At 35.9% G+C, this 26604-nt stretch overlaps 3 protein-coding genes and 1 long non-coding RNA gene across 5 annotated transcripts; 2 read left to right on the top strand and 2 right to left on the bottom strand.

The window, feature by feature from the left end:
* Window positions 1-1344: 1344 nt before the first annotated feature.
* LOC112040046 (uncharacterized) lies at window positions 1345-12132 on the bottom strand. 2 transcript variants are annotated; one of them, XM_065763985.1, is made up of 18 exons: window positions 11883-12132; window positions 11615-11761; window positions 11417-11507; window positions 11191-11309; window positions 10379-10569; window positions 10054-10264; window positions 9468-9708; window positions 8070-8515; window positions 7483-7585; window positions 6990-7189; window positions 6390-6744; window positions 6109-6185; window positions 5812-6030; window positions 4949-5188; window positions 3142-3351; window positions 2442-2711; window positions 2120-2326; window positions 1345-1888 (listed from the first exon to the last, which is right to left on the bottom strand). In XM_065763985.1, the coding sequence occupies exons 1-18, from the start codon at window positions 12015-12017 to the stop codon at window positions 1730-1732; spliced, it is 3621 nt and encodes a 1206-aa protein (XP_065620057.1). In that variant the 5' UTR covers window positions 12018-12132; the 3' UTR covers window positions 1345-1729. The 2 variants fall into 2 exon arrangements, with proteins under 2 accessions (XP_065620057.1, XP_065620056.1); XM_065763984.1 differs by having other exon boundaries at window positions 6990-7192; window positions 11883-12131.
* A 1842-nt stretch (window positions 12133-13974) lies between these two features.
* On the top strand, window positions 13975-19047 carry LOC112040050 (pentatricopeptide repeat-containing protein At1g05670, mitochondrial). Its single transcript, XM_024072947.2, has 3 exons — window positions 13975-14246; window positions 15472-17957; window positions 18389-19047. Exon 2 carries the CDS (start codon window positions 15585-15587, stop codon window positions 17838-17840), a length of 2256 nt encoding a protein of 751 aa, XP_023928715.2. The 5' UTR covers window positions 13975-14246; window positions 15472-15584; the 3' UTR covers window positions 17841-17957; window positions 18389-19047.
* A 615-nt stretch (window positions 19048-19662) lies between these two features.
* Window positions 19663-21036, top strand: LOC136063494 (uncharacterized). The gene is made up of 2 exons (XR_010625141.1): window positions 19663-19948; window positions 20378-21036. It is a non-coding gene; the product is annotated as an uncharacterized LOC136063494 (long non-coding RNA).
* A 1074-nt stretch (window positions 21037-22110) lies between these two features.
* On the bottom strand, window positions 22111-25901 carry LOC112040040 (HIPL1 protein). The gene is made up of 7 exons (XM_065763986.1): window positions 25716-25901; window positions 25452-25609; window positions 23890-24687; window positions 23588-23804; window positions 23139-23317; window positions 22740-22981; window positions 22111-22658 (listed from the first exon to the last, which is right to left on the bottom strand). The coding sequence occupies exons 1-7, from the start codon at window positions 25804-25806 to the stop codon at window positions 22274-22276; spliced, it is 2070 nt and encodes a 689-aa protein (XP_065620058.1). The 5' UTR covers window positions 25807-25901; the 3' UTR covers window positions 22111-22273.
* Window positions 25902-26604: the final 703 nt, after the last annotated feature.

Consider the following 26604-nt stretch of genomic DNA (forward strand, 5'->3'; position numbering starts at 1 on the left):
CGAGTCGGATTTGATGGGTCGGTAGGTTTTCTGCACACCCCTATCTTACATTTGTTTTAAATATTTGAACTCAATGTTTAGATATGGATTGCTTGGTCTTTCCCCAAGTTTTTTCCTCCAAAAACATAGTTCTAATTGAGGCTGACTTGCTTCTAGCCAAAAAGAACAAAAATGAAAGGAGGAGGCTGCTTTATTTAACCATAGTCCTGGTCATCCAAAGAGATACCATGAGAGTTAAAACTCCATCATAATTTCATTCAAACAGGATGTGTCACCATCATTATTTAACTCCTTTGGACATAATAAAATCATCTCAAGTTGGCGCACATTTGTTTTAAATATTTGAACTTAATGTTTAGATTTGGATTGCTTGTTCTTTTCCCAAGTTTTTTCCTCTAAAAACTTAGTTCTAACATCTAATCGAGGCTGACTTGCTTCTAGACTTCTAGCCAAAAAAAGAACAAAAATGAAAGGAGTGAAAAAAAAGGGTTGACCTACTATTGAATTTGGTTTGATGTGAATAGATTGTGTGCAATGATAAACAAACCAAATCAAGAAACCTGAAACTCTAAGCCTAACATAATTCTTGCTATAACCTCTAGGGCAATCCTAAAGTAATTCTAAACATCTACTTTAAAGTGGAGTAAAACATGTAGTCCGAACTTGATTTATTACTAAACTTTATTTCCTCAATTGTTCCACAATTTTCAAATTATTACTCCCTTGTAAAGTCTCGAGACTTAAGAGCACATCCTTCAAAAGTACCAACAATTACAGAACACACGGTGATGTCGCTAAAATATTGAGAATTGTTACTATCAGTACTGGGTTTATTGTACCATTTATTTCTTGGGGTCACTAAAACATTATACACCCACTTGTTTGATTGAGAAAACTCAAGTAAAGACAAAAGACAGCAAATTTGAATTTCATAATTTATTTTGAGTTGGTAATTGGAGATCTAAACCATATTTCAATGTGTAAAAATTTAGATGAAAAATGAAAGAACAACTCGTATTTTTTCTATCCTAACTAAGTAATGAGTTTGAGCTTGGTGAGAGAATATAATTATGTGTATGCGTGTGTATTTAGCAGTTAATTTGTTTCTCCAAATATTAAGGCTACCAAGTACTGAACATGAAAGCTACCGAGTACCAACAAAAAACTCTGAGACTGGTTTTTAATTAGCAGTCAAAGAAACGTGTGAATGAAACCCACCGAGTCAGCATCCATGCCCACGGCAAAGCTCTCTTCAACTATTGGGGTGTCCTCTAGGTTGGCATTGTCCCCTTTAAGGCCATCAAACATTGGCATGGCCTTCAATATAAATATCAAGAGAAGACGTTTTGGTATCAATATTTTTAAAAACAAAGGAAACGGTTGGAGAAGACATTTGATCTCCAACATTTGATATACACATCAGAAACAAATGTTTTAACTTACAAATAAACTGTTTATAAAAAAAAAAATACAAATAATGGGAAACCAAAATTTAAGGCCCACAGGCTATTCAAAAATGAAAGGATAATAGTAACCAGCTCTTCCAAAATGAAGGGATAATGGTAGATGAATGGTCATTACAACCATTTTCTCTTTAAGAAGAAATGACGTGTCACGGTAGAATGCTTTGAAATATGGACACATGTCATCGTTGTATGAATCCACGAGTTTTGGGATTCAAATTTTATAGTATATGATTAGATATTGATTCTGCAGAAAGACACCAGGCCTACACATTTCTCCGAATTTTCTTCTGAAGTTTATCCTGCTCTCGATATCTCTCCCGTCTTTCTTCTCTCCGGCGCTTTCTCGACAACTCCTCATCTTTGGCTTTCTCTGCCTCGTGTTCTTTCCTCTTCTTTTCTTCCTTAAGCTTTCGCTTCTTAATCTGCAAAAACCCAAGTTATGAAGTGAACGTGAAATACTTTCAACATTGCTAGGAAAATTGTCATTTCAAATGGCACTAATCAGTTCAGTTGCTTAAAGTGAATGCTGGTAAAAATCAGTTTTCCAATCAAAGGACAATGAACTTCCAGCAGATTTTACCATCAACTATAACATTTTCACCTGGGTTTCAAAATGTCAACTAAATACAGTATTTCAGTCTAAAAGATCATACCTTTTCAGATCTAATCAATTGAAGATGTTGAACAAGAGCATGAACTTTTCGCTCATCAGGCTCCATGACAACAGCCGGTCTTCTATTTTCAAGAAGTGGACGTTTCCGACTAGGTGTATCCTTAGACTTCGTTGCAAACGGGAGAGATGCTTCCAAGGACTTGGGAATTACCAATGGGTTGAACTTCTTTGGCTTCCTTTCAATTGGCTGTTGATATAAAATAATAATTAAAAATGACAGTAATACTGCAGTGATTTCAAGCCAGAATAAAGGAAGAAAACTATGAGCTATAACACAATTACTGCCTCACATCAGATCTTACCTTGTAGAGTGAATCCTTGTTAAAAGGAATGGCAAGATTGTGCTCTCTCCTCAATTCAGCGACAGTTTTCATCCCTTGCCAGGTTTGATCACGAGGTTGTAAGGCTGTTGTCAATGGGTTGTAGAAGCGAGGAACTTCGACTGAAGCCCATGCACGCATGAAAACAATGTCACTCATCTTGATCTTATCCTCAAAGGTACACCTTGCAATACCTTCTCTAGGCTTTCCTCCCTTCTTTTTTGGTTGGTTACCAAGCTCTTCTTTAGCAGCCTGCCAAAGTAAAGTCATATTAAGTCCACCTTCAAGAGTATAACAATAGCCATTCTTTTACCTTCTTATATCCACATATTGCCCAGGCATCAACTATGAGGAGTGCAATTATATTATGATCTATAATCATTGCTACCGGAAAAACTTCCCAGTAGAAATTAATAAAGGTTGGCAATGCTTATTTTGAAGAGTATGATGCAAAAGGAGTAATACTTCTTTTCAATTGGTAAGTTATGCACCCAGTGGATAACTCATGATCTCACCCTCCACCTTCCATCTACAAGGAAAGGAGGTGCCATTTGACATAGAGGCATAGAGCTCATTGGAGATGAGGCAAAAACACAGTAAAAAGCATATGCAATTAGCACAATCTAAAAGCACAAATCAGAATAAAAAATATGAATAAAAGTTCCTAATTAAAAGAGCATACCTTCTTAACCTGTCCCCGGATCCCACTGACAGTTCGAATAGCTGCACCTTCATATCGAGCTATTTCAAGATCTGAATTAAACATTTCCTTGATAAGAGCTGTCTTCTTGAAGATCTTGGTGGGGTAACCAACCAGCTTGACTTTCTTTTTAATCTGAGTTGCATGATTAAACTCCAACACAACTGCAGTTGCACTAATCCTAAATGTCGCCTGACACACCAAACAAAAGCCACTCAGGTATAGAGAAAATTTGAAAGTGAAAACAACAAAAGAAAAGTAGTACAAAGTATACTCCGACCAAATTCTAATCACACTGACAAAGCAGAAAGGGAAGCCTTAGTTTCAGATATTTTGGACTTTCATTTGGACAGGGTGGGTAGGACTTAGAATCTTCATTTTCACAAAGACTTTCATGATTAAAAATTGGAATTTGTATATTCTTTTCTTGACCATATCTATACTCAGGTGCCTAGGAGGGAGGAGGTTGACAGGATGAGGTCGCACTTGGTTGGGAGGGGTACTTTTGATGTTCTATCTTTTTACAATAAAACTTTCATGGTATCAATGTTCATTTCATGTGCTCATCCATTTCCCTGGAAGAGTCTTTAGCGTGTTAAGGCCCTCAGGACGACATCTTTCCTCTTATGTACTGCAACCTGGGGAAAGATTATCACTATTGATAACCTTATCAAGAGGGGATTGTATTAGTTGGATGGTGTTGTATGAGTCGTCGTAGTGGGGAAACAGTGAATCACCTATTGCTCTGTTGTGATGTTGCTTAGGCTTTATGGAGTGAAGTCTTTTAGATGTTTGGGATTCAGTGGGTAATGCCATCTACTGTAGCAGATCTACTATTTGGTTGGAGAAATTGGTTTGGGAAACACCTACTAATGCACAAGTACAGATACAGGTATTGGTAGGATATGGGTATGGGTATGGGTACAAAGATACAACATTTTTTGAAAAACCTAGGATATGATACATCAAGAATACAGAAATTAATTAATTAATATTTATTTTTAGGTATATTTAAATATTTGTGTAAATAATTTATATTTATTTTAAGTTTTAAAATTAAGTAACAATGAACAAGTGTGCAATAGTATATCACAGTGGCTAACCAACAAACAATACTATATTTATATCACTATATCAATATATCACAGGCTCACAGGCCACAATAATGCAATATATATCCTAATGATTTGCACTGGATATATCATATCCAGAGTTTTTAATTAGCACTGGATATATCATATCCAGAGTTTTTAACTGCATTTTTACACCCATATCATTGTCATTAGGTAAAATATTGTGAATAAAAATTATCGCTATGGCTTGATATAACAAATTTTCTGCATTATTCTGAGGTTTTTATATTCTTTAAACATCATTTATGGCACATGACACTGTTTCATCCAATGCCAACATATCGGAGCTTGTTGATAAATTCCCTTAGCTCATCATAGAATCACTATTCTGTTTAGGTTTTATTTCCCAGTGGAACCTACCAGATGACCCACCCTGTAACATAAGTCCAACACATCATTTTCTCCTTTTTCATTTTTTAAAAACCAACACATAAGTTTATATGAATTCAAGGATGGATAGCAATGTTTTAGCCCCGCTGTGTGCCATTAACAGGCCAAAATAAAAATTTTAGATTTGTTGTTCAAACCAAATAAAAGATGGTTTTAAACCAAAAGTTTTACGAGGAAAACTTGGGGGAACTTGCTCCTTCTCAATCAATAATTTTGTATGGACTGCTAAGAGATATGAAGGAGAGAAAAGGGGGAGAAATTCTGACCTGATTGTTTGATACATTCTGAACAGCAACCACGCCAGTATTAGGAGGGGCAAGAGGGCCCCAGAACGTGGCAAGGCAATGCATGTGTTCAGGAGTGTACTTAAGCATTCGGTACCTTCCATTCAGATCCTCAGTGGCATAAAGAGGTCTAGTTTGATAACGTCTCCATCCAACTGAAACAATTATGGGATCTCTATTCTTCAGTATTTTCTTGTGCCATCTGTGCTTCTTTAACCTGGTCTGGAAGAAAAGAAACAAAAGATCTTATGAGATCAAGAATTTTCCAATAAGTTAAAACAAGAGAGTAATCATCAAAGCTACAGTAATCATCAAAGCTACAGAATAAGTGAACTCTTTTGATCTGATTGTCTGTTAAATTAAAGATTATCACCAAATACATGATTTTTTGATGAATTCACCATAACAAGTCTTGATATTATCCTTTCTCAAGAGTTGGCCAGAACAACTGCTAAATCGATATCATCATAATTGTGGAACATGAATCATTTCCTTTATGTCGCAATGTTTCATGTTGACAGAGAAGTTGCTTTTTGCTTAATGGCATTGGGAAATTATAACTAAATGACAGGTCATTCACATTATACTTAAATACTAATTCAACAACAATTTTCCCCATCAATAGAACCATTCTGCTGTGCCTAAGACCTGTCCTACAAACAAGAAAAGAAAATAATTGAGCAAAAGCTCCAGTTTCAGAGGACATGATGCAGTTGCATTTATGAGAACTAAGCAGCAGGCTCGCCCAGTAGGGAGTCATAAAAACCTAGGAAATAGCCGAAGGAAAACTAATGGTATCATTCAGCATTGCAGAAGGACAAATTTAAGTCGTGAGTGTATTCTACCTGCATATACCCAACATTTTCCTCCCCAAGTCCAATTCCTCCAACTAAAATAGGATGGCAGGGATCAAAATACTCAACCATCTCACAAGGAACGTCATGAATCTCCAATCTCATGTAAGTCCCTGTCCGAAAGCCCTCTATCTCGATTCGGGTGGCCTCATCAAGATCATTGAGTTCAGATATATTCATTTGTTTACGGAGTTCAATCTCCTCCTTCATCTGCGCAATGCAATCATGATTCACTCAATATCTTTACTTGTAGGCAACCACACTCCAAAAATAAGCCAGAAGAGATACCTTGTCAAAATAACCACTTTCATTTTTGTCTCTGTCCTTTGTATCAACTTCCTCATCTGGTGATTCAGATCCGTTAAATGTAGATCATAATTAAGGTCACAAAAATCAATTTCATATTGCTTCTGTACATAAAACAGCAGATAGGGCAGATAAAATTTGATTGCTGACCTAAGTTGCCATCTATGGCACATGAGCAACCAAGAAAAGAGAGGGAAAAAATAGATGGGTGGCAATAGGATCACATAAAAAAGTATACTGAAAATATAACAGTTCAAAAGGATATTGTGCATCAAATTTTGCACGGAGGGCAAGCTTCTTAAGCCTTCGCTCCTCAGCTGCTGGGTCATCTTCCATTTGGACTGCACCATTGCCAGTATCATCCGTTCGATGCCTCTCATTCTTCTCACCTGCTTCTAAATCTTCAAAGTCACCATAGACAGCGTCATCATCATCTTCAGCATTGGCCTCTGGGTATTTATTTCTGCTTTTAGCCTTTTCCCAGTCACCAGTAACAAAACGATCACGAATACTCTGAATAAGCTCTTCATCTTTCCAATTTTTGAGAGTTTCATAATTTATGAATTTGCTACAGTCCTCAGAGTTGACATTTCCATCATCAAATCCTTCTCTCAGATTCTGCAACAGACCAAGAAACAGAGTGAACACACAACATCTATTCCAGATATAAGGGTTGAGCATTCATATCAGTCTTCCTAAGGGCAGCTACAAACATGTCCGATGTTAGAAAGAACCTTGTTCTCCAAAAACTAATGAAAAAAAAATGAATTTAAATTTAAAATAAAAAAATAAAAAAATAAAAAGGTGCCTATTGCTCTAAGAAACAATAGACTCTAATGATGAAAGTAGTGTCAAGGATGAACCTTCTTCCCCTCTCCTTTTGGCTTAAAGAATTCGTCTCCATCACTTTCTTCATCACCACTACTATCTTGTGCTTCATCCATAGCCATAGTAGATGCTGACGTAGACTTCCCATATACAAGTTGCATAAGATTAGTATTCTGTCTGGAGACAGTCCTTTCCATTAAAGATTCTTTCCACTTTGAAATATTTCCCATGTCATCTTCTATGAGAACAATTACAAATAAAAATTAGAAATAGAAGGATATGTTCATGAGGAAATTAGTCCAATTTAACAACTTACTACGGCACTGAATAAGCAATCGATGGAAAAAAAAAATTGATATTAATCATTAACTTGAACTATATTCCACAACCATCTCATATTGGTTTCAAATGAAACATAATTCGAGAATCACACTCATTTCTAAAGCAGGAGTACAGTACTTCTTAATCACCGATAAGAGAAGAAGGCACAACACACAGCATATTTACAAATAAGTAAAAAAAAATTACCATCTATTTCATGATCCTCTCCATCTTCCTCCGAAAAATCTGAACCAGAGGATGTCTTATTGTCTGCATCATCATCACTGTCCTCATTCACTTCATCTGAATCCTATAATTAAGTAATTGTAAAAGGCATGAGTATGGCTAACAGAACAGACAGATTGATGTTGCTAACAGAGCTAATATTTCCAACACTACTGCTCCCACACGTCAATCAAAAAGGGAAGGAGGACAACCACTATATCTGTCATACAGAGACAGTAGACATGATCCTCATACAAGCACTGAACTAAATAATGTGTAAAATCAGTAGATGCATTGCAAAAATTCCAACCATAAAAATATATAAGCAGAAGTTCTGTTATAAATAGCATCACAACCAAGTAAAAGATAAGATTTAGATATAAAAAGAGAACCAAAAGAAAAAATATTTTCCATAACTACCATCGCAGTACAAGAATTCAAGTACAGTGCCGAACAGTGATTACCAGCATCATAGTACATGGAAGCATAAACAAGTATCTACGTGCTGTAAAAAAAAGGGTTTTCATAAATCCATTGTTCAATGCATAACGATTACCAGCATCATTTACCTTCAATTCATCATGATCAATGTCATTTCCAAAGAAAGCTTTTCGCCTTATTCTTCCACCATGGTACTCAACACGTTCCTGCAAATGATCTTTTAGAGAATTTTGAGAATTTTGCTGATCTAATGCATCATCATCTTCTTCAGAACCACTATCTTCACTTTTTATCGTTCGCTCTTTTTGAACGGCTTCATCTTGATCTGAAGATTCTGAACCATCCCGAACCCCACCATCACTTTCATCATCGGATTCATCAGCTTCTATTTCTTCCCCAGAATGATATCCCTCTGAAGGCTCTATTTCTCGAATCTGCTCCACACTTCCATGATTATCCTTGGCATGCTTCTGGCCGAAAAGGCTAATGAAGCTCTTTTCTAACTTCTCATCAATTGAGTACTTTGCTTTCTGAAGAGATTTAACCAAAACCTCACCCACATCTTGGTCCTTTCCTGTTACATCAATAATATGCCCAATTAATCCCCCAAAAAAAAAAAAATACATGATGGCTGCAACAAGGACTAGTGAAAATTTGCCTATTGCCTAATACATTATTTTCACCTAGGAAACCTTTTTTACTTCTTCTGTTTTATAAAGTAAATGATCCATTTAAACACTTAAGGGTTTTTCCATTTTGACAAAACTCCCGGGGAACAATTTTCACCGAGTCAACATCATAAAGGTTTAATTACGAATCTGGTCCCTCAAATCTTGAACAATGTTCAATTGGGTCCCTCAACTAAAATTATGTTAATTTCATCCCTCAACTTTCAAATTAAGTCAACTTCATCCTTGGGTCTCCTCTCCATTTAAACTTTAATGGAACAAATAGTCAAAATTGACTTGACTTTGAATTCTTTACACTTTCCATAATAGTTTTGTAATATGTATGCTTTATTCCCCACATTAGCTAATTTCCTAAAAATTTAAAGGAAGATGAGATCAAAAAGACGAAATGGATTTGATTTTGAAATTTTTGAGAAACTGGATTGACGCAATTGACAGTTAGGGCACTAACTTTGACACAATTTAAGAGTTGAAGGTGCAAATTAAACTATATCCAATAGTTGAAGGATCAAATAGGTAATTTAAGCCTTTTTTTTTAGATACATAAGAAAGTAATATTATTGAAAAGAGAGAGAGAAAAAAGAATACAGGGTGTTCATGATAATGAACAAAGAACAGCACAAAAACAAAGAAACAAAGTAATTTAAGCTATTATATAATAGAGAATAACTAAAACGCATAAATGAAAAGGGTCATTGAGAACAGAGAGATGTTCCATAACAAAAACAAGGGATGGGTAGTCAAGAAAAGTGTAATGAAAGAGTACCATGAAATGAGCATAGAGATATTATTCACCAAGAAAACAGAACATGAAAGAATATAGAAAAAAGTGAAAACCTTTGTTTGTTTCTCCCCCATTTTCATCATCCGCTTTAGAAAACTGAACAAGGTGGTCATTTATGTTTATATAGACAGCATCCTTGTCATAGAGAAGGTCCCCAAGTCCAGACATGGGTGCATGAAACAATTTTTCTTTATCACGCAGCCCTTTCTTCTTTGCAGCTGATGGTAAAGGACAAGGATCAGCTAATCCTGCAATGCCTGCTAAACTGTAATCACCCACACCGGCAATATGCACCTGATTCACAAACAGTATATTAGATCACCAATATATAATTCGAGAAGAAATGCGAAAATAGCTTCTTCTTCTTTTTTGGTAAGTTTACACATGCACCAGTGGGTTCTGTAAGATACATTAGTATTTTCTCTATGTAACATATAAGGCAACCACCAGTGATTTAACATTTCAAAAAGGGAACAACCAGAACTCCAAAAGACCATCGCAGGGCTGCCAACTTCTTCCATTTAATTAAAAATTAACTAGATATCTATATAATTTATATTCCAAATTGTAATTGGATAAATATTTTTGATAAATAATATTCCAAAATTGTAATTGGATAAATGATCTTAGAATACATACCTTAGTCCCCTTCTTCATATTACAGCCTCGCAAATAACCATAAACAAGGACATTCCTATCACATTTTTTATTCGTACGCACTCGCTCAGGAGGAGTGACATCTTCAAAACGGTCTACCAAAATATAAGGGTGAGAAACTCGCCAAGACAACGGATGAAATTTCATTACAGAAATAAACCGTGCCAGATTGTGAATTTCACGCTTGGGGTACCTGTTCATTCAGGATGGAAATCACAGAAATATAAGCCTCATGAAGATTTCGTGTTTCAGTTAACATAGCAGCATATGTGTGTTTAATAACATAAGTAGCTAAAGAGCTACTTACTTCCCATGAATTAGGCCAGATAAATAAAACAATTTTGCTCCATCATATATTTCAGTCCAGAAACGATGCTTGAGACGTTGTTTTGTTTTCTTCAGTTTCTTCGCATCCTTGAACTTATCAAGGTTAGTAAGAACTCCCATAACCTTTGGGAACCCATGAACTTGCAATATGTTGAGGAATTCAAAGGTTTCCTGTAAAGGAATAACTATAATTAAATAAAAAAATTCAAAATTGTAATTTTTTTATATATCAAACCAATAGAAAATGCAAACAACCTAACATAAATCCTTCAAGAGAAGGGGGGGGGGGGGGGGGGGAGGGGGGGGGGGGAGGATATATGTAAAAAAGAATAACACAAACTGAGCAGGCCCGATACCAAATTATCTACAAGCAGAACCAGTGCTAAATTGGCATTACAAAAGCCCACAAGCTAAATTAACTTGACAGCTCAATTGAAATTAAATTGGAATTACTAAAGTATCCATATATTCAAGTGGGTGCGTTTACTAGGAAGCAAAAATTAACAAAATCTCACCATTTCAAGATTAGTGACCTATTGTTTGGCTGGAGGATTGGTCTGGTAAGCATTTGTCAGACTTTTGGAATTTAATCCCATTGTGTCTAATGTGGACGGTTAGGCAGAAATGAAATCATCCTACATTTAAGAACACAGATATAGCAGGAACCCCATTGGTGACTGCTTTGTTTTTAGATTCTTCATTTGATTTGTCTAGAGCATGAGGACTCACAAGCACTATTTCCATTCCTAAATAAAAAATAAAAAACTCACTTATCAAAAAAAGGCATCTCACCATTTCAAAGCCATAACTTCCATCTATAAGAAGCAAAGCCAAATCGGCATACTTTGCCGCATCAATCATGCCATTTATATCATTCGGGCACTCCACAAACTGCAGCCGCCTTTTCTTACCTAAACACATTCAATCAACCACTCAATGAATAAATCCATAACTTTATCCCATTTTTTTCTCATTTAACTAACTACATAAGTCGATAACAGAATACACAAATACAAACCTGATACAATGGTAATCGGGCCCCGAACCTCAGGCAAATTCTGCTTAGTATAATGCCTTACAAGAGACTTTATTACGAGCGACTTCCCGACCTAATGTGACAAACAAAAACATCATCTTCCCTAAGCTTCCAAACCACTATGAGCTACAAAACCATCACAAAATACATAAACAGAAGAAAAAAAAAATTTTCAAATACCTGAGGAGGTCCTTGCACCACAATAACGAAAGGCGGCGGCTCACCATAAGCCCGATCGATCACCGGAACATGAAGCCTTCGCTGCTCTTTTTCCACAGTCCGTGACTGTAATCGCTTTGCCTTCACAGACGAACTAAAAGCAAATGCCTACACACACACACACACACACACACACACACACACACAAACACAAATATATTTTGATGGGTTTGAAAAATTGTGGAAAAACGATGAAGATGATGATAATGGAATGGAATGGAATGAAAACCTTAGGGTTTTGCTTCCTGTCGCTGTCGGAAACGTTCTTGGTCTTCTTATCGGACTTTGATTTTTTCTTCGGACCGGCCTGGCGAGACCGGTGAGACTTGTGGGACTGTTCGGTCTTGGTGCTATCCAAAGCCATGGTTTTTGGCTTTGGCTTTGGCTTCGAAGGAACAAACGTAGAACCCTTGAAAAAGAGTTGTTGTGCTGTGTTCTAATTAGGTTTGAGGTTTTAGGAATTTTGACGTTGTTCTTTGCTAAACCCTTGCACACAGTTTTTCTGTTTGTTTTGTCTCTTCGGGAACATTGGACAAGTAATGGATCGGGCCTGTAGTCAATTTTTTTGGGTTTTATTCTATGGGCTTTTTTTTTCTTTTCGGCCCAAATTATAAATCCTACCTACTTTGCTTATGGTATTAATAAATATATTTAAATATGATACATGTTTAATTAATAAATATTACTTAAATAACAAGTAAAATTAGAAAATTAGTGAAATCAATTTTTTTAGAGAATATCAAACATAATTTAATCATAATTTCTTTAGTTTTTAAGTTGTTTTATTTAAAAAGGTGATATGGTTTTTTTTTTATAAGTAAAAAAAGGTGACATGGTTCTAATTAGTTTAAATTGACATAGTTGAGCACTATTTGCAATTCTAAAATTCAAAATTAAAAGATTATAATAATGACGCATGGAAGAAAAAATGTTTTAAAAAGTTCATGTGACAACATTAGAAGAAGTAAAAATCAAATAATCAAAAGTTTTCATTTTATTTATATTCTAGAACATAGATTATTCGTTCAGCATTTTTCATTATACCAAATACAATTTCACGCACAAGTTAATTTTTAACTTGGTTGTCTTAGCTTAATAATAAAGAGTAATCATCCTATAAAAATATAAGATTGTAAACAAACTAAATTTTGTCAAGTAGTATGTGTTCAAGCTTGGCTTGACAGAAAATGTAAAATGTTCAGCCTCAACTCAAGCTTGATTCCAGATTTTAAATGATGTTCAAGCTCAAGCTTGTCAAAAAGTCTAAAAGCTTGAACTCAACTTGATCCATTAGTTAAGTTAAGCTCAAGCTTAATATCAAACTTTTGAGTTTAAGATCTAATATAAGTACATTATCAAGCTCACACCAAGCCTCTTTGGGTTAGATGAGTGGTCCTAACTCCCAATTACTTAAACAGTAAGGCATATGTTTAACTATCAAACTTATTATCAAACTCATAAACAAGAATAGACTCATCTTGTTTTTATTGGGTCCTTTATTGTGTATGGTAATGTCGTTAGACTAGAATCACCAACATAGACAGAGAGAATGAAAAATGTGTACCAATAATGAATGAGGAGTCCAATATTTATAGACTCCTTTATGTCTTTTGAGAAGACATATGTTTGTTTATCAAGAGTTATATTTTGTCTAAAAGATATAACACTTCAGTAAATAATTAATTCTAATGCTTAAATAATTATCTGTTGTAGGTTGGTGAAGCAACACCATCCACTGAGTAGGGGTTATTATATAAGTGAAGGTGCACCATATTATGGTGTGATCATCTATCACTATACTTGATTCATTTACAGCTTTTGGAACAAACACCATAGTTTTACACATTTTTTTTATAGAAATAATTACAACATGCTGCTAATCTCGCAGCTCGAACCTTTTCTCTCCTAGACCCTCAAGCATTTTGTGCATGGAGAGATGTCAATTCAACTACAAGGCCTCTAGTATTTTACACCTTGAATCTATTGATAAGAAATAACTTTGTTAGAAATAGCATAAACTTTGGGATTTGACTTCTCCAAATTCACATTTAAACACAAAATATTCTATACGCATGTACATTTGAAGAGGTTGATAATTTAATATGGTCTACAATATCTAGTAATTTTTGTTTTGTGGTGATGATAAGATTTGTAAACCTAGACGGGTGTAAACTCAAGAATCTATTTATCATTTAACTTTTATTGTAAGTATTTTGTAATTTATATTATCCTTTTATTTGTATTGAGATGAAGACAAAATAATATAATCATATTATTATTACTATTATTAAAATCTCAAACAAATTAGCCCCTTATCCCGATGGACCCAACTCATTTTGCAACTGGTTTAGGATGACCCCTTTTTGTTGAACCCGATCGACCTAACCTGTAACCTGTTTGTCTGGGCTAGAAAAAGACGTACTTATCCGGTGTTGGGACATCCTACACACACTTGGCATTTTCTAATTTCTGAGCAACCAAACAACCAGCTAAACAAAGCTTCTCTCTGCCTCTAAGGGACTCTCAGTGAGTGTGAAGAACCCGAATGCGTATATCCCCTTCCCATGTCAAAAACTCGAAGCTCTGTTTCAAGGTACGAGTCCCTTTTCCCTTTTCCCTTTTCCCTTGTCATCTTTCTATAATTCATTATATGGGCATTTTAAACGTTACTTAGTTTTTACGTCAAGAAACACTACTGGTAAACAAATTCAATGGGCAATATAATCTCTGTTTTTTTATTTTATTTTTTATCATATGCGTGATAGCCTCTGGAAATTTTATGTTGGGGCTGCTTCTATTTTGGGTTATGTGGGCATTTTATTTTTTGTTTTGATAGATGTGGATGGTTAGTATTGTTGTTTGAGATTGCTGACCAGGTGTTTGATAGAATGCCTGTGAGAACTATACTCTCATGGAACTCAGTTACGGGTTGTTCTCTGTTATTAGTGTTGGTAGTAATGGTTTTAGTACATGCATTTTTTGTTAATGGAATCTTTTAACGAGCTTTGTAATACAGTGGCATTATTTGGTCTTCTTTATGAGGAGAACTAAGTTCGAATCTTCCCTCCCCACATATTGTAACAATTATCAAAAAAGAATTTTTTTAATCTCATCAAGTTTTTTTTTTTATAAGTAAGGAAATTTTTTGTTAAAGAAAGCACAAACTGAGTACACTGGGTTGTACTCAGGGGGAAGTTTAATCAATGAAGTTTATTACTTATCAAAAGTATCAGTTAGCTAGCAATGCTGAAATCATAAGGTTGGGGCATAAGTCCTATCGAATCTCAAGAAAGGTCTGACCAACTTCTTGAGCTTCATGATTTTCCTCCACCTCCATGTGCTATCTTGAAGAATTTTCACAATCCAGAAACTCGAATCAAAGTTATTGGTCGCCTTTTAAGCTTCACATGGGTGTCTAAGGTCTAAAGGTTGATGCCCATGGGTGTCTCTAGCATTCTAAACAGATTGTTTTTATAATGACTGAAAAAAGTGAAATTAATAGACTATATCAAAGTTTTTTGTTAATTTTTTTCTTTTGGACAGAAAGCAACCATATTAATGTTTTATAATTTGTTGATATCATTTTTAGTCCTGTAATTTGCAAATTACAATATCTCTATTCTCTTTCCATTTATTTGTTTTTAGTAATAAGCATGCTACCATCTGTATGGAATTCAATTAATATTTGAAATGCATGTCTCTAAGCATGTCTCTATATGATGAACATTTCCATCTCTGCTGTATAGCCCATGCACTATAGCTGTTGTAATTTGAGTGGTTGTCCAGATTTTAGTATTAAGTAATTATTAGTTCTGCAGGTGATGGACTGATGAGTAAGCCTTTTTGGCATGGTTCTTCTACATGGAGGAGAGCCACTGCAGCATCAACAAGGGATCCTCAAAATTTGCTTTGATGGGTTTCTCTGACAGACATGAACAGGTGCTCCATCTTCTTCTCAGACCATTGTTTTCGACTCTTCTCTCATCGGTCACACTTGGGTTTTGCTTCAAATTATTTGCCTCTCTTCTGTCTAAGAAGATTTCTGAGCCAGGGACACTCCATCTCAGGCTCAACTGATGCCAGACCTTTTCCTGATTATTCCCCCAAAAAACCAACCATCAGAGACTCTGAATTCGTACATCAGATCTCAACAGTAATAAAACTACGCCGCTCTGAGCCTCTCCGCCGCATTCTAAAGCCTTATGAATCCAAGTTCAGGCCTGACCACCTAATTTGGGTTCTCATGAACATTAAGAATGATTATAAACTGGTTTTGGATTTTTTTGACTGGGTGTGCCTACGGAGAGACCCAACACTAGAAGCCCGTTGTATTTTTGTTCAAATTGCAGTGGCATCAAAGGATCTAAAATTGGCTCATGAGCTTATTCGTGAGTTTTGGGCAAAACCCAATTTAGACATTGGTCTTTCATACTCTAATTTTGTTGACAGGTTGATATACACTTATAAGGACTGGGGTTCAGAGCCCTATGTATTTGATATTTTCTTTCAAGTCCTTGTTGAAGCTGGGTTGTTCAATGAAGCAAGGAAATTCTTTGACAAACTGTCAAATTATGGGTTGATTATCTCTGTTAAATCTTGTAATCTATTACTTACTTGTCTCTCAAACAATTCTGATGGGATTGAGTTGGCAATAAAGGTTTTCAACGAATATCCTGAATCGGGTGTTTGTTGGAACACTGCATCATATAATATCATCATTCACTCCCTTTGTCAATTAGGGAAGATAAAAGAAGCCCACAATTTACTTGTGCAAATGGAGTTAAGGGGTTTAATGCCTGATGTAGTAAGTTATGGTACTATCATAAGTGGTTATTGTCATCTTGGCGAACTGAAGAAGGTTTTGAAACTTATTGAGGAAATGCAAATAAGGGGTTTGAAGTCAAACCCCTACACCTACAACAGTATAATACTTCTTCTGTGTAAGGCTGGTAAAGTAGTTGAAGCAGAGAAGGTATTCAGGGAGATGATGAACAAGGGCATTTTTCCAGATAATGTGGTATACACAACTCTTGTTGATGGTTTCTGCAAGTTGGGTAATGTTCCAACTGCATATAGGCTGCTTGATGAAATGAAGGCTAGGAAAATTGTTCCTGATTGTATAACATATACAGCTCTTATTCATGGTTTTTGCCAGACTGGAAAAATGATGGAAGCAGTTAAACTGTTCCGTGAAATGATTAGTGGAGGGTTGGAACCTGATGAATTTACTTACACAGCACTTATTGATGGTTACTGCAAGGCAGGTGAGATGAAAGAGGCCTTTGCTCTTCACAACCAAATGGTTCAGACAGGGATTACCCCAAATGTTGTCACTTACACTGCACTTGCTGATGGCCTTTGTAAAAGAGGTGAGGTAGACACTGCAAATGAGCTTCTTCATGAGATGTGTGAAAAGGGCCTTCAACTTAATGTATGCACTTACAACTCAATTGTTAATGGTCTTTGTAAAGCTGGAAATCTAGTGCAAGCAGTAAAGCTGATGAAAGAAATGGAGATGGCAGGGTTCCATCCTGATACTATTACTTATACCACTCTCATGGACACTTATTGTAAGATGGGGGAGATGGCTATGGCGCATGAGCTTTTGCGGGAGATGCTGGATAAAGGTCTTCAACCTACAATTGTCACATTCAATGTGCTCATGAATGGGTTTTGTATGTCAGGAATGCTGGATGATGGTGAGAGGCTACTAAAATGGATGTTGGAGAAGGGCTTAATGCCAAATGCGACCACCTATAATTCTCTTATGAAGCATTACTGCATTAGAAATAATATGCGTGCCACAACTGAGATTTACAAGTGCATGTCCACGCAAGGAGTGATGCCTGATAGCAACACTTATAACATTCTAATAAAGGGGCATTGCAAAGCAAGGAATATGAAAGAGGCTTGGTTTTTGCACAGGGAGGTGGTTGAGAAGGGATTTGATCTCACAGCTAGTTCCTACAATTCCCTTATCAGAGGTTTTTATAAGAGGAAGAAATTTATGGAGGCTAGGGAACTATTTGAAGAGATGAGAAAGCAAGGATTGACTGCAGAGAAAGATATATACAACATTTTTGTTGATATGAACTTTGAAGAAGGGAACATGGAAATCACTCTTGAGCTTTGTGATGAGGCAATAGAGAAATGTCTAGTGGATAAAGCTATGAATGAAAAGACATAGCTAATTTGTTGGAGATACTTTGATGTGATTTTCGCGGACTGAAGCTGTCAATTTTGGTTGCATTTACCTGCATGGTGGGATGGTATGACAAACTAGCCTGTTGTACCCAGAATCATGGTAATTTTTATGTTTGGACTTCTTCAATGGAATTCATGATCTTTTAGATTTAGTACATGTGCTGCACAAGTATTCATAACTTAGTAACTGTTGAGATACTGTGATGTCATGTATTCATGAACATATTGGGCTTAAAGATCCTATGTTGGGCAACCTGACTAGACCCAGATCATGTCACACACACACACACACACAAACTAACAGTCATGCACATGTGCAGGTGTGCGCCCGCATCATTGGTAGTTTTAAGTATGTTGAGATCTTGGATCCCCATTTGATTGAGGAAAATATGATTCCTAGGATTTTTGGTTTATAATTTTATGATGTCCCATACTTTTAAATTGCTGCTATTTGATTACTTTGATAGATGATATAAATATAGATCCCAAAACAATAATAATTTCCTTTTTCATTTTGTTACCTCTGTTCAGGTGTCATTCATTCTCCTGATCTTACTTGAATGGATACAAGAATCTTGGTGAAGTTGGTGTTACCAGATAAAAGTTTTGTGAATGGATACAAGAATCTTGGTGAAGTTGGGTTACCAGATAAAATTTTTGTGAGGAAACCAGGTACTTGCATTCTAGCATTTAGCCAAGAAGAGGAGCTGAAGCAGGTTTTTAGGTATTACCAGTTTAAATGGAAATAAAGTTACTTCAAGGGAAAATTTTAGAGCAAAAAGAGATGAGTTGGATTAGTAATGTCAATTTGACCATACATCAGCAGTGTTCACACCACCTTATGTGATTCTCATTTTTTATCTTTTGACCTGGCTGCTTCCAGCAAAGGAAAAGTACCTCAAAATTTTGTGGCTGTTGCAAAAAGAATTTCATCAATTGGAGCTCCTTCTCAACTGAAAAGGTACTCCTCTTTGTTTCTGTATAAGCTTTTACTTGGTCTCACTCTCATAATGAGCTATACTGTTTGTTTGAAAATTACTTTGTACAAATAAATGGCACTGTAATTGCAAAGCATGATAATGTTGTAATTGTAAAGAATGAGAACCATATCTTGATTACACTTGATTTGTATGAACCTTGTACTCCAATACAAGTACCTCATCTAAAAAAAATTTCTAGATAATTTTTAATTGTTTTTTGTATTATTATACCTTGAGTATTTATCACTTGTTTGAATGGAGGAGAGGGAAGGGGAGGGGTATGGTTTAATGAACCTTGTTTCGATGTTTTTTAAAGGCAAAGGGGGAGGAGTTTGGAGGGGTTGAGAAGACTTTGCAATATATCTGTATGTCCTTTGTTACAAGAGTGTCTAAATATTTATAAGAAGACTAAGACAATGCCTAATACACTGCCTCAGCCAAGAATGGCTTAGAGACTCCCTAATCAACTAGTAACTACTCTTAACAACTTCTAACTAACTGGTAGTTACATGGACATCCTATCACAGGCTATCATTACTCAACTTATCACTTAAAATGACAAGTAATTAGTTGAGCTTCACTGCAATAGCGATTCAATTTTCATATCTTCTGTGAAATGTTCTGATAGGGACTGCACAACCATGCTTGTTTCTGAGTTTTCTCCATAGAAAAGTAGGAGAATAAATTTTCCAGCCGAAAGTAATATTTGCTCCCAATCTTCGGTTATTTATTGGAAAATAGATTGTCACACACACACACATATGTGTGTGTGTATATATATATATCTAGGGGAGAGTGGCTCGTGGGGTTTGAATCCCAGGCTAGGGAACTATTTGAAGAGATGAGAAAGCAAGGATTGACTGCAGAGAAAGATATATACAACATTTTTGTTGATATGAACTTTGAAGAAGGGAACATGGAAATCACTCTTGAGCTTTGTGATGAGGCAATAGAGAAATGTCTAGTGGATAAAGCTATGAATGAAAAGACATAGCTAATTTGTTGGAGATACTTTGATGTGATTTTCGCGGACTGAAGCTGTCAATTTTGGTTGCATTTACCTGCATGGTGGGATGGTATGACAAACTAGCCTGTTGTACCCAGAATCATGGTAATTTTTATGTTCGGACTTATTCAATGGAATTCATGATCTTTTAGATTTAGTACATGTGCTGCACAAGTATTCATAACTTAGTAACTGTTGAGATACTGTGATGTCATGTATTCATGAACATATTGGGCTTAAAGGTCCTATGTTGGGCAACCTGAATAGACCCAGATCATGTCACACACACACACACACAAACTAACAGTCATGCACATGTGCAGGTGTGGGCACGCATCATTGGTAGTTTTAAGTATGTTGAGATCTTGGATCCCCATTTGATTGAGGAAAATATAATTCCTAGGATTTTTGGTTTATAATTTTATGATGTCCCATACTTTTAAATTGCTGCTATTTGATTACTTTGATAGATGATATAAATATAGATCCCAAAACAATAATAATTTCCTTTTTCATTTTGTTACCTCTGTTCAGGTGTCATTCATTCTCCTGATCTGACTTGAATGGATACAAGAATCTTGGTGAAGTTGGTGTTACCAGATAAAAGTTTTGTGAATGGATACAAGAATCTTGGTGAAGTTGGGTTACCAGATAAAATTTTTGTGAGGAAACCAGGTACGTGCATTCTAGCATTTAGCCAAGAAGGGGAGCTGAAGCAGGTTTTTAGGTATTACCAGTTTAAATGGAAATAAAGTTACTTCAAGGGAAAATTTTAGAGCAAAAAGAGATGAGTTGGATTAGTAATGTCAATTTGACCATACGTCAGCAGTGTTCACACCACCTTATGTGATTCTCATTTTTTATCTTCTGACCTGGCTGCTTCCAGCAAAGGAAAAGTACCTCAAAATTTTGTGGCTGTTGCAAAAAGAGTTTCATCAATTGGAGCTCCTTCTCAACTGAAAAGGTACTCCTCTTTGTTTCTGTATAAGCTTTTACTTGGTCTCACTCTCATAATGAGCTATACTGTTTGTTTGAAAATTACTTTGTACAAATAAATGGCACTGTAATTGCAAAGCATGATAATGTTGTAATTGTAAAGAATGAGAACCATATCTTGATTACACTTGATTTGTATGAACCTTGTACTCCAATACAAGTACCTCATCTAAAAAAAATTTCTAGATAATTTTTAATTGTTTTTTGTATTATTATACCTTGAGTATTTATCACTTATTTGAATGGAGGAGAGGGAAGGGGAGGGGTATGGTTTAATGAACCTTGTTTCGATGTTTTTTAAAGGCAAAGGGGGAGGAGTTTGGAGGGGTTGAGAAGACTTTGCAATATATCTGTATGTCCTTTGTTACAAGAGTGTCTAAATATTTATAAGAAGACTAAGACAATGCCTAATACACTGCCCCAGCCAAGAATGGCTTAGAGACTCCCTAATCAACTAGTAACTACTCTTAACAACTTCTAACTAACTGGTAGTTACATGGACATCCTATCACAGGCTATCATTACTCAACTTATCACTTAAAATGACAAGTAATTAGTTGAGCTTCACTGCAATAGCGATTCAATTTTCATATCTTCTGTGAAATGTTCTGATAGGGACTGCACAACCATGCTTGTTACAAGAGTGTCTAAATATTTATAAGAAGACTAAGACAATGCCAAATACACTGCCTCAGCCAAGAATGGCTTAGAGACTCCCTAATCAACTAGTAACTACTCTTAACAACTTCTAACTAACTGGTAGTTACATGGACATCCTATCACAGGCTATCATTACTGAACTTATCACTTAAAATGACAAGTAATTAGTTGAGCTTCACTGCAATAGCGATTCAATTTTCATATCTTCTGTGAAATGTTCTGATAGGGACTGCACAACCATGCTTGTTTCTGAGTTTTCTCCATAGAAAAGTAGGAGAATAAATTTTCCAGCCGAAAGTAATATTTGCTCCCAATCTTCGGTTATTTATTGGAAAATAGATTGTCACACACACACACACATGTGTGTGTGTATATATATATATCTAGGGGAGAGTGGCTCATGGGGTTTGAATCCCAGTACTCAAGCACCACAAGAGGTGATGTAACCACTGGGTATCCTTCAAACCCTGAGTTCAAAATACTTATATTTTACCCTTTGGTATATCATATGCATCTAATATCCACCTATATATTTTACTTTTTCCTAGCTCACATTCAATGTAAGTTTTAGGAAATGAGCTAAGCTAGTAGCTTCCAAATGATCCACAATATACGAGAACATGGCACTATTGAGCAAAAAATACCAAGGAGCCTGTTTCCTCCATCCACTTTAACACCCACTGCACCTCCTTTTCTCTCTCAAAACCAAAAACTAAGAATAATCCTGAAGATGGTTTCGTGCTCTAGAACACTTTCTCAGCAACAACATAGTTATCAGATTACAATATAAAGCATGGAAGAAAGAAAGAAAGACAGAGACAGCACTCTATGCAAGTTAGTCAACTTTTTTCCACTTGAATGAGTTGGCAAGCTAATAGCTGTGACATTTTCCTTCGAGCGAGTGTAGTTGCAGCGACTTGGACGAACTACTCTGTACACACCACTGCTTGCTAAAATAAAAATGTCTTTCCTGTTATCCTCCCCAAACGAGTATATGTAACCCAGAGTTGGTAGGGAACTTCCTGGTATGGTGCTGCAGTTGTTAGGAGAATCATGAGCACAACCAAAAGGAATCCTAGTAGTAGTAAAGTTTCCACTATTTTCAGGGCTTTCAGCAGCTGCCCAAATACCATTCCCATACAAATCTGCATACAGGTAACTGAATACACAATGGCAGTCAAGATTGTTAGCAAGTGTTTACAAAACATTACATATAAATTAGAAAAGGGCGCTTTCTTACCTTCCAAACATGCATGGATCAGTTGAGGAACGATAAAAGTATCCGCCTGATATTGCTGCAGATCCTTCTTTCTTGTTTATATCAGAGTGGTTATATCCCAACACAGGGAAGATAGGATGAATAGAATTGGCTGGAGTAATTCCTCCAGGAGATTGCTGAGGATTAAAGAGAAAGGGGCCTTCATAATCATGCCACCCATAGTTCCCACCCTTGGTGATTATATCTACCTCTTCATAATGATCCTATAGGATTATGACCACCAATAGCATTAGCATCAAACAAATGTGATAACCAGCCAATGCTAAGTATATTTTGTTGCTTGCTATTACAATCAAAGGAAGTCTTGGCAAAAGATAAAATCCCTGTAAATGATTATTAAAAGTAGTCTATCCTCCGAACCTGCCCAGTATCTGCACAGATGAAGTAGAGAGGTCTTTGTGAGTCAAAGCTACAGCGCCAAGGATTTCTTAATCCTAGAGCCCAGATTTCGGGCTGCAAGTCTTTATCTTCAGAAAAAGGATTATCTTGAGGGACAGAATAGTTTCCCCATAGATTGAGGTCACCTATTTCATTTGCACCTGTAATAGTTTGGCATTAAGACCAGATAAAGCACAAATCCAAGGTTTGATTATCAATAATACATTCAATATAAATTTAAGTGGTATTAACATTGATAAAAATTAGTGACACTTGAACCAAACCCTTTATACACACACACACACACACACACAGATTAGTTCACGAGAATTTAGATATATTGATAAGAATCAGGATATGCAATAAAAATTCTAAGATGGCAAGAACAAGCTAAGCTACACATTCAACAGTTCTATGCCATTAATGCTCACTTGGTAAGTTATCAATGTCAAGCCTTAAAATCTTTCCGAGCAAGGATTTTTTGTTTTGGGAAAAATCGTAAGGATCATCTCTGATTGCACCATCTCCCACCATAACATATAAATATCCATCTGCAGGTCCAAATAGAATCTGGCCCCCATGATTAAATGCCATTGGAAGCCCCAGTGTAAAAATCCTTCTCACTTCTGATGGGCTAGAACTTTGTTCCTGGAAATTGATAAGGATGTAATTTAGCAAAAACACATAAGAAAAATTTATGCTATAGCCAAGCTAAAAAGGTATAGATATTTACTGAGGAAGGTTTTGATATAGTCCCATTAGCAGTGAACTCTGCAATAACTTTATGATACCGGCATGGTGGAGTTGCATTAGAAGAACTTAGCTTTGAAGGATCACAGTTCGCATCTGTGTTACAAGCACACCTACCAGAACATCCTGGTGTCCTGATCTTATCACAATTGAACGAAGCAAAGAAACGACCATTATGCGCAAAGTTTGGATGAAAAGCCATACCCATCATCCCAAAGCTACTGTCAAAAAAGACTCTATCAGTCAAATCTATAAAAGGCCTGGACACATCAAGTCCTAGAGTACCTCCTGAACTTTGCTCAGGTATTGTGGCCAACCAAATTTTGCCTGCTTGGTTAGAGAAGAATGCGCGATTAGACCCATCAGGATGTGCAACCATATTGAGATAAGACCCATTGCCAATTTTCTCAAGGCACAAGCCCTTTGGCAGAACCAAAGTTTCAGACTTTTCTAGTGAAACTTGTTCACCATCAAAACATATTGAACCATCATAAGAGGAACCACCAAATGTATCACAGAAAACACTCTTGGACTGCACCAGTTGGTTTAGTTTGGAAGAACCAGAATCAGCTGGTACTACATTACTACCTTGTAGTAAAGAGGCAAAAGGGGAACTCAATATAGACACATTTTGGCATACATCCCAGACAGTAGAGCAAAAACTACTTGCTGCCCTGTTCGACTGTGATGAGTTTACCAATAGAGTGGAGCTACAAAGAACAGGAACTTCTCGAGGTCCTGATTCAACCTTAAATAGCTGAGCTGAGAACTGATCACACATCTGCAAATAATAAAATTTCCAAATTTCATTAACTTTCTGAGTACTACAATGTTGTCATTTTTGTACTTAGCACTTACTATAGTATCTCAAAGAGTAGATTAAGATAGCCCACATTTCTATACATTGCTGTACATTATCTCTAATACATTATCCTGGGTAAATCCAAAACCTTCTTTATAAGACAACAAAAATAATAAGAAAATAATAGAGTATGTGTCACTCTTCACATAAATTGCCGACGAATCCACCTGTTTGTGTGCACATTTCATGCTCATCACTTCAGATTCCAAACAAAAGCAAGCATGTAAAACGATGGCATTTCAAAAATATAAACTAAACTCGAGCATAATAATTTACATCCATAGCAACATGTAGAGAACATATTTCATGGTCTCAGGGAGCAGTCAGCCTAGACAAATTCCACTTCCATACCAGAACAAAAACCAGCCTCTACAAGCACTTGTCCGATAAATTTAAGCTGTTAGATAATGGTACCCCTCACATGAGATAAAATGGTGACGAAGTTCATACTCATAATCGCCTACTCTAATATGGTAATACCATAATAAACTATCACATGTCTCGAAAGCTAAAGTTATTAAGAAATTATGCATTTAATCATTTAACCATTATTTTAACATCAAACTGGAGGATTTTTTTTTCATACGTTAAGGTACTGTTCTTTGAGGTTTACAACCAATACTCGGTGGATTTTGAACAGTTCAAACGAAGCTGTCATTATAATAGAGTTGACAAGGCCTTACCGCACAAAGTATTGATTTCATAAGAGCAGCACAGCCAGAATCAGAGATATTCATTGCATGAAATTGCTTTTGCAGCTGCAGATCTTTGGCTGAGTCACAACACACACTTCCATTGTACGGACAAAAGACCAAAGGTGTCTTTGAAATGAGAGGTGCCCCTATGCCAGTCAAAACAAAGAAAGGCTATTTAGCAAAGACATTATTAACCCAAAAACATATACCAAATAAACTAAACTGAAATGTGAGAGAGAAAGAGAGAAGTACTTAAATCAGTGCATAAAGGAAGTGAAGAAGAAGGTTGATGAAGTAGTAGGAAGTGATACAACAAAAAGAGGATAGTAACAAAAGCTTTCATCCTCCAAAAACAAAAATTAAAGAAGAGAAGCAACAATAGCCCTTCTCTTCAACCTTCTAATTAAAGAGACATAATAAATTACTAAACAGCATTTCAGTGGGATTACATTTGGCTAAGGACCACTGCAAGAGGCTAGCCACTAAAGCATTTGACGTTGGATCAGAGTGGACAAAATAAGCAAACTTTATTAGTAATCATTGTGTAGAATTTATACCCAAATTATGCAACAATTCAAAAAGTTCATTTGACTTGACACTCCCAGTAGGTGAGGCGCGGAAAAGAATACAGGGAAGCAGATTACAGGACAATTTAAAAAAAAATAATAATAATAATTAAAAGAGAAGAAGAAAGAGGAAGAAAAAGAGCAGTGTTACTGCTACAAACCTTTTCATAGCCGGTTATGGTGGTAAGTTATGATGGATTATCATCATTCTTATGAGTTCACTATAGACATCATTTTTTTTATTCAACAATAAAAATATGTTTCAATCATTGTGGAAAAAAAAAAACTATGAAAATTTTTGTGTCTCTAAAAATCTTGGCATCTACTTTGTCATTATGTTTAAAATCTTTACTTACCGAGTTATTCAAGCAAAAAGAATGTCTCAATCATTCATCTTAATTTCAATTCGTTTACATGCAACTAAATAAAAATCTCAATTATTTTCTTGAGGCTATTGTATTTGAATGATATATATATATATATATATGTGTGTGTGTGTGTGTGTGTGTGTGTGTGGTGTGATTGTTAAAAAAATTATTTGTACTATGAGTTTGAGTTGTGCACTATAAAACCCA

Source organism: Quercus suber, unplaced genomic scaffold (genome assembly GCF_002906115.3).
Source record: "Quercus suber isolate HL8 unplaced genomic scaffold, Cork oak 2.0 scaffold_536, whole genome shotgun sequence".
NCBI classification, from domain to species: domain Eukaryota; kingdom Viridiplantae; phylum Streptophyta; class Magnoliopsida; order Fagales; family Fagaceae; genus Quercus; species Quercus suber.

Bases quoted from the DNA above. Each gene is read 5' to 3' on its own strand.
- LOC112040046 (XM_065763984.1), bottom strand. From the start codon at position 12,017: ATGGCTTTGGATAGCACCAAGACCGAACAGTCCCACAAGTCTCACCGG. The intron at 11,762-11,882 runs GTTTTCATTCCA...GTGTGTGTGTAG, and splicing joins ACAGGAAGCAAAACCCTAAG to GCATTTGCTTTTAGTTCGTC. The intron at 9,709-10,053 runs GTATGTATTCTA...TTTGTGAATCAG, and splicing joins ATATGAAGAAGGGGACTAAG to GTGCATATTGCCGGTGTGGG.
- LOC112040040 (XM_065763986.1), bottom strand. From the start codon at position 25,806: ATGAAAGCTTTTGTTACTATCCTCTTTTTGTTGTATCACTTCCTACTA. The intron at 25,610-25,715 runs GTACTTCTCTCT...TGACTGGCATAG, and splicing joins TCCTTTATGCACTGATTTAA to GGGCACCTCTCATTTCAAAG. The intron at 23,805-23,889 runs GTAAATATCTAT...ATCAATTTCCAG, and splicing joins CTATATCAAAACCTTCCTCA to GAACAAAGTTCTAGCCCATC.
- LOC112040050 (XM_024072947.2), top strand. From the start codon at position 15,585: ATGAACAGGTGCTCCATCTTCTTCTCAGACCATTGTTTTCGACTCTTC.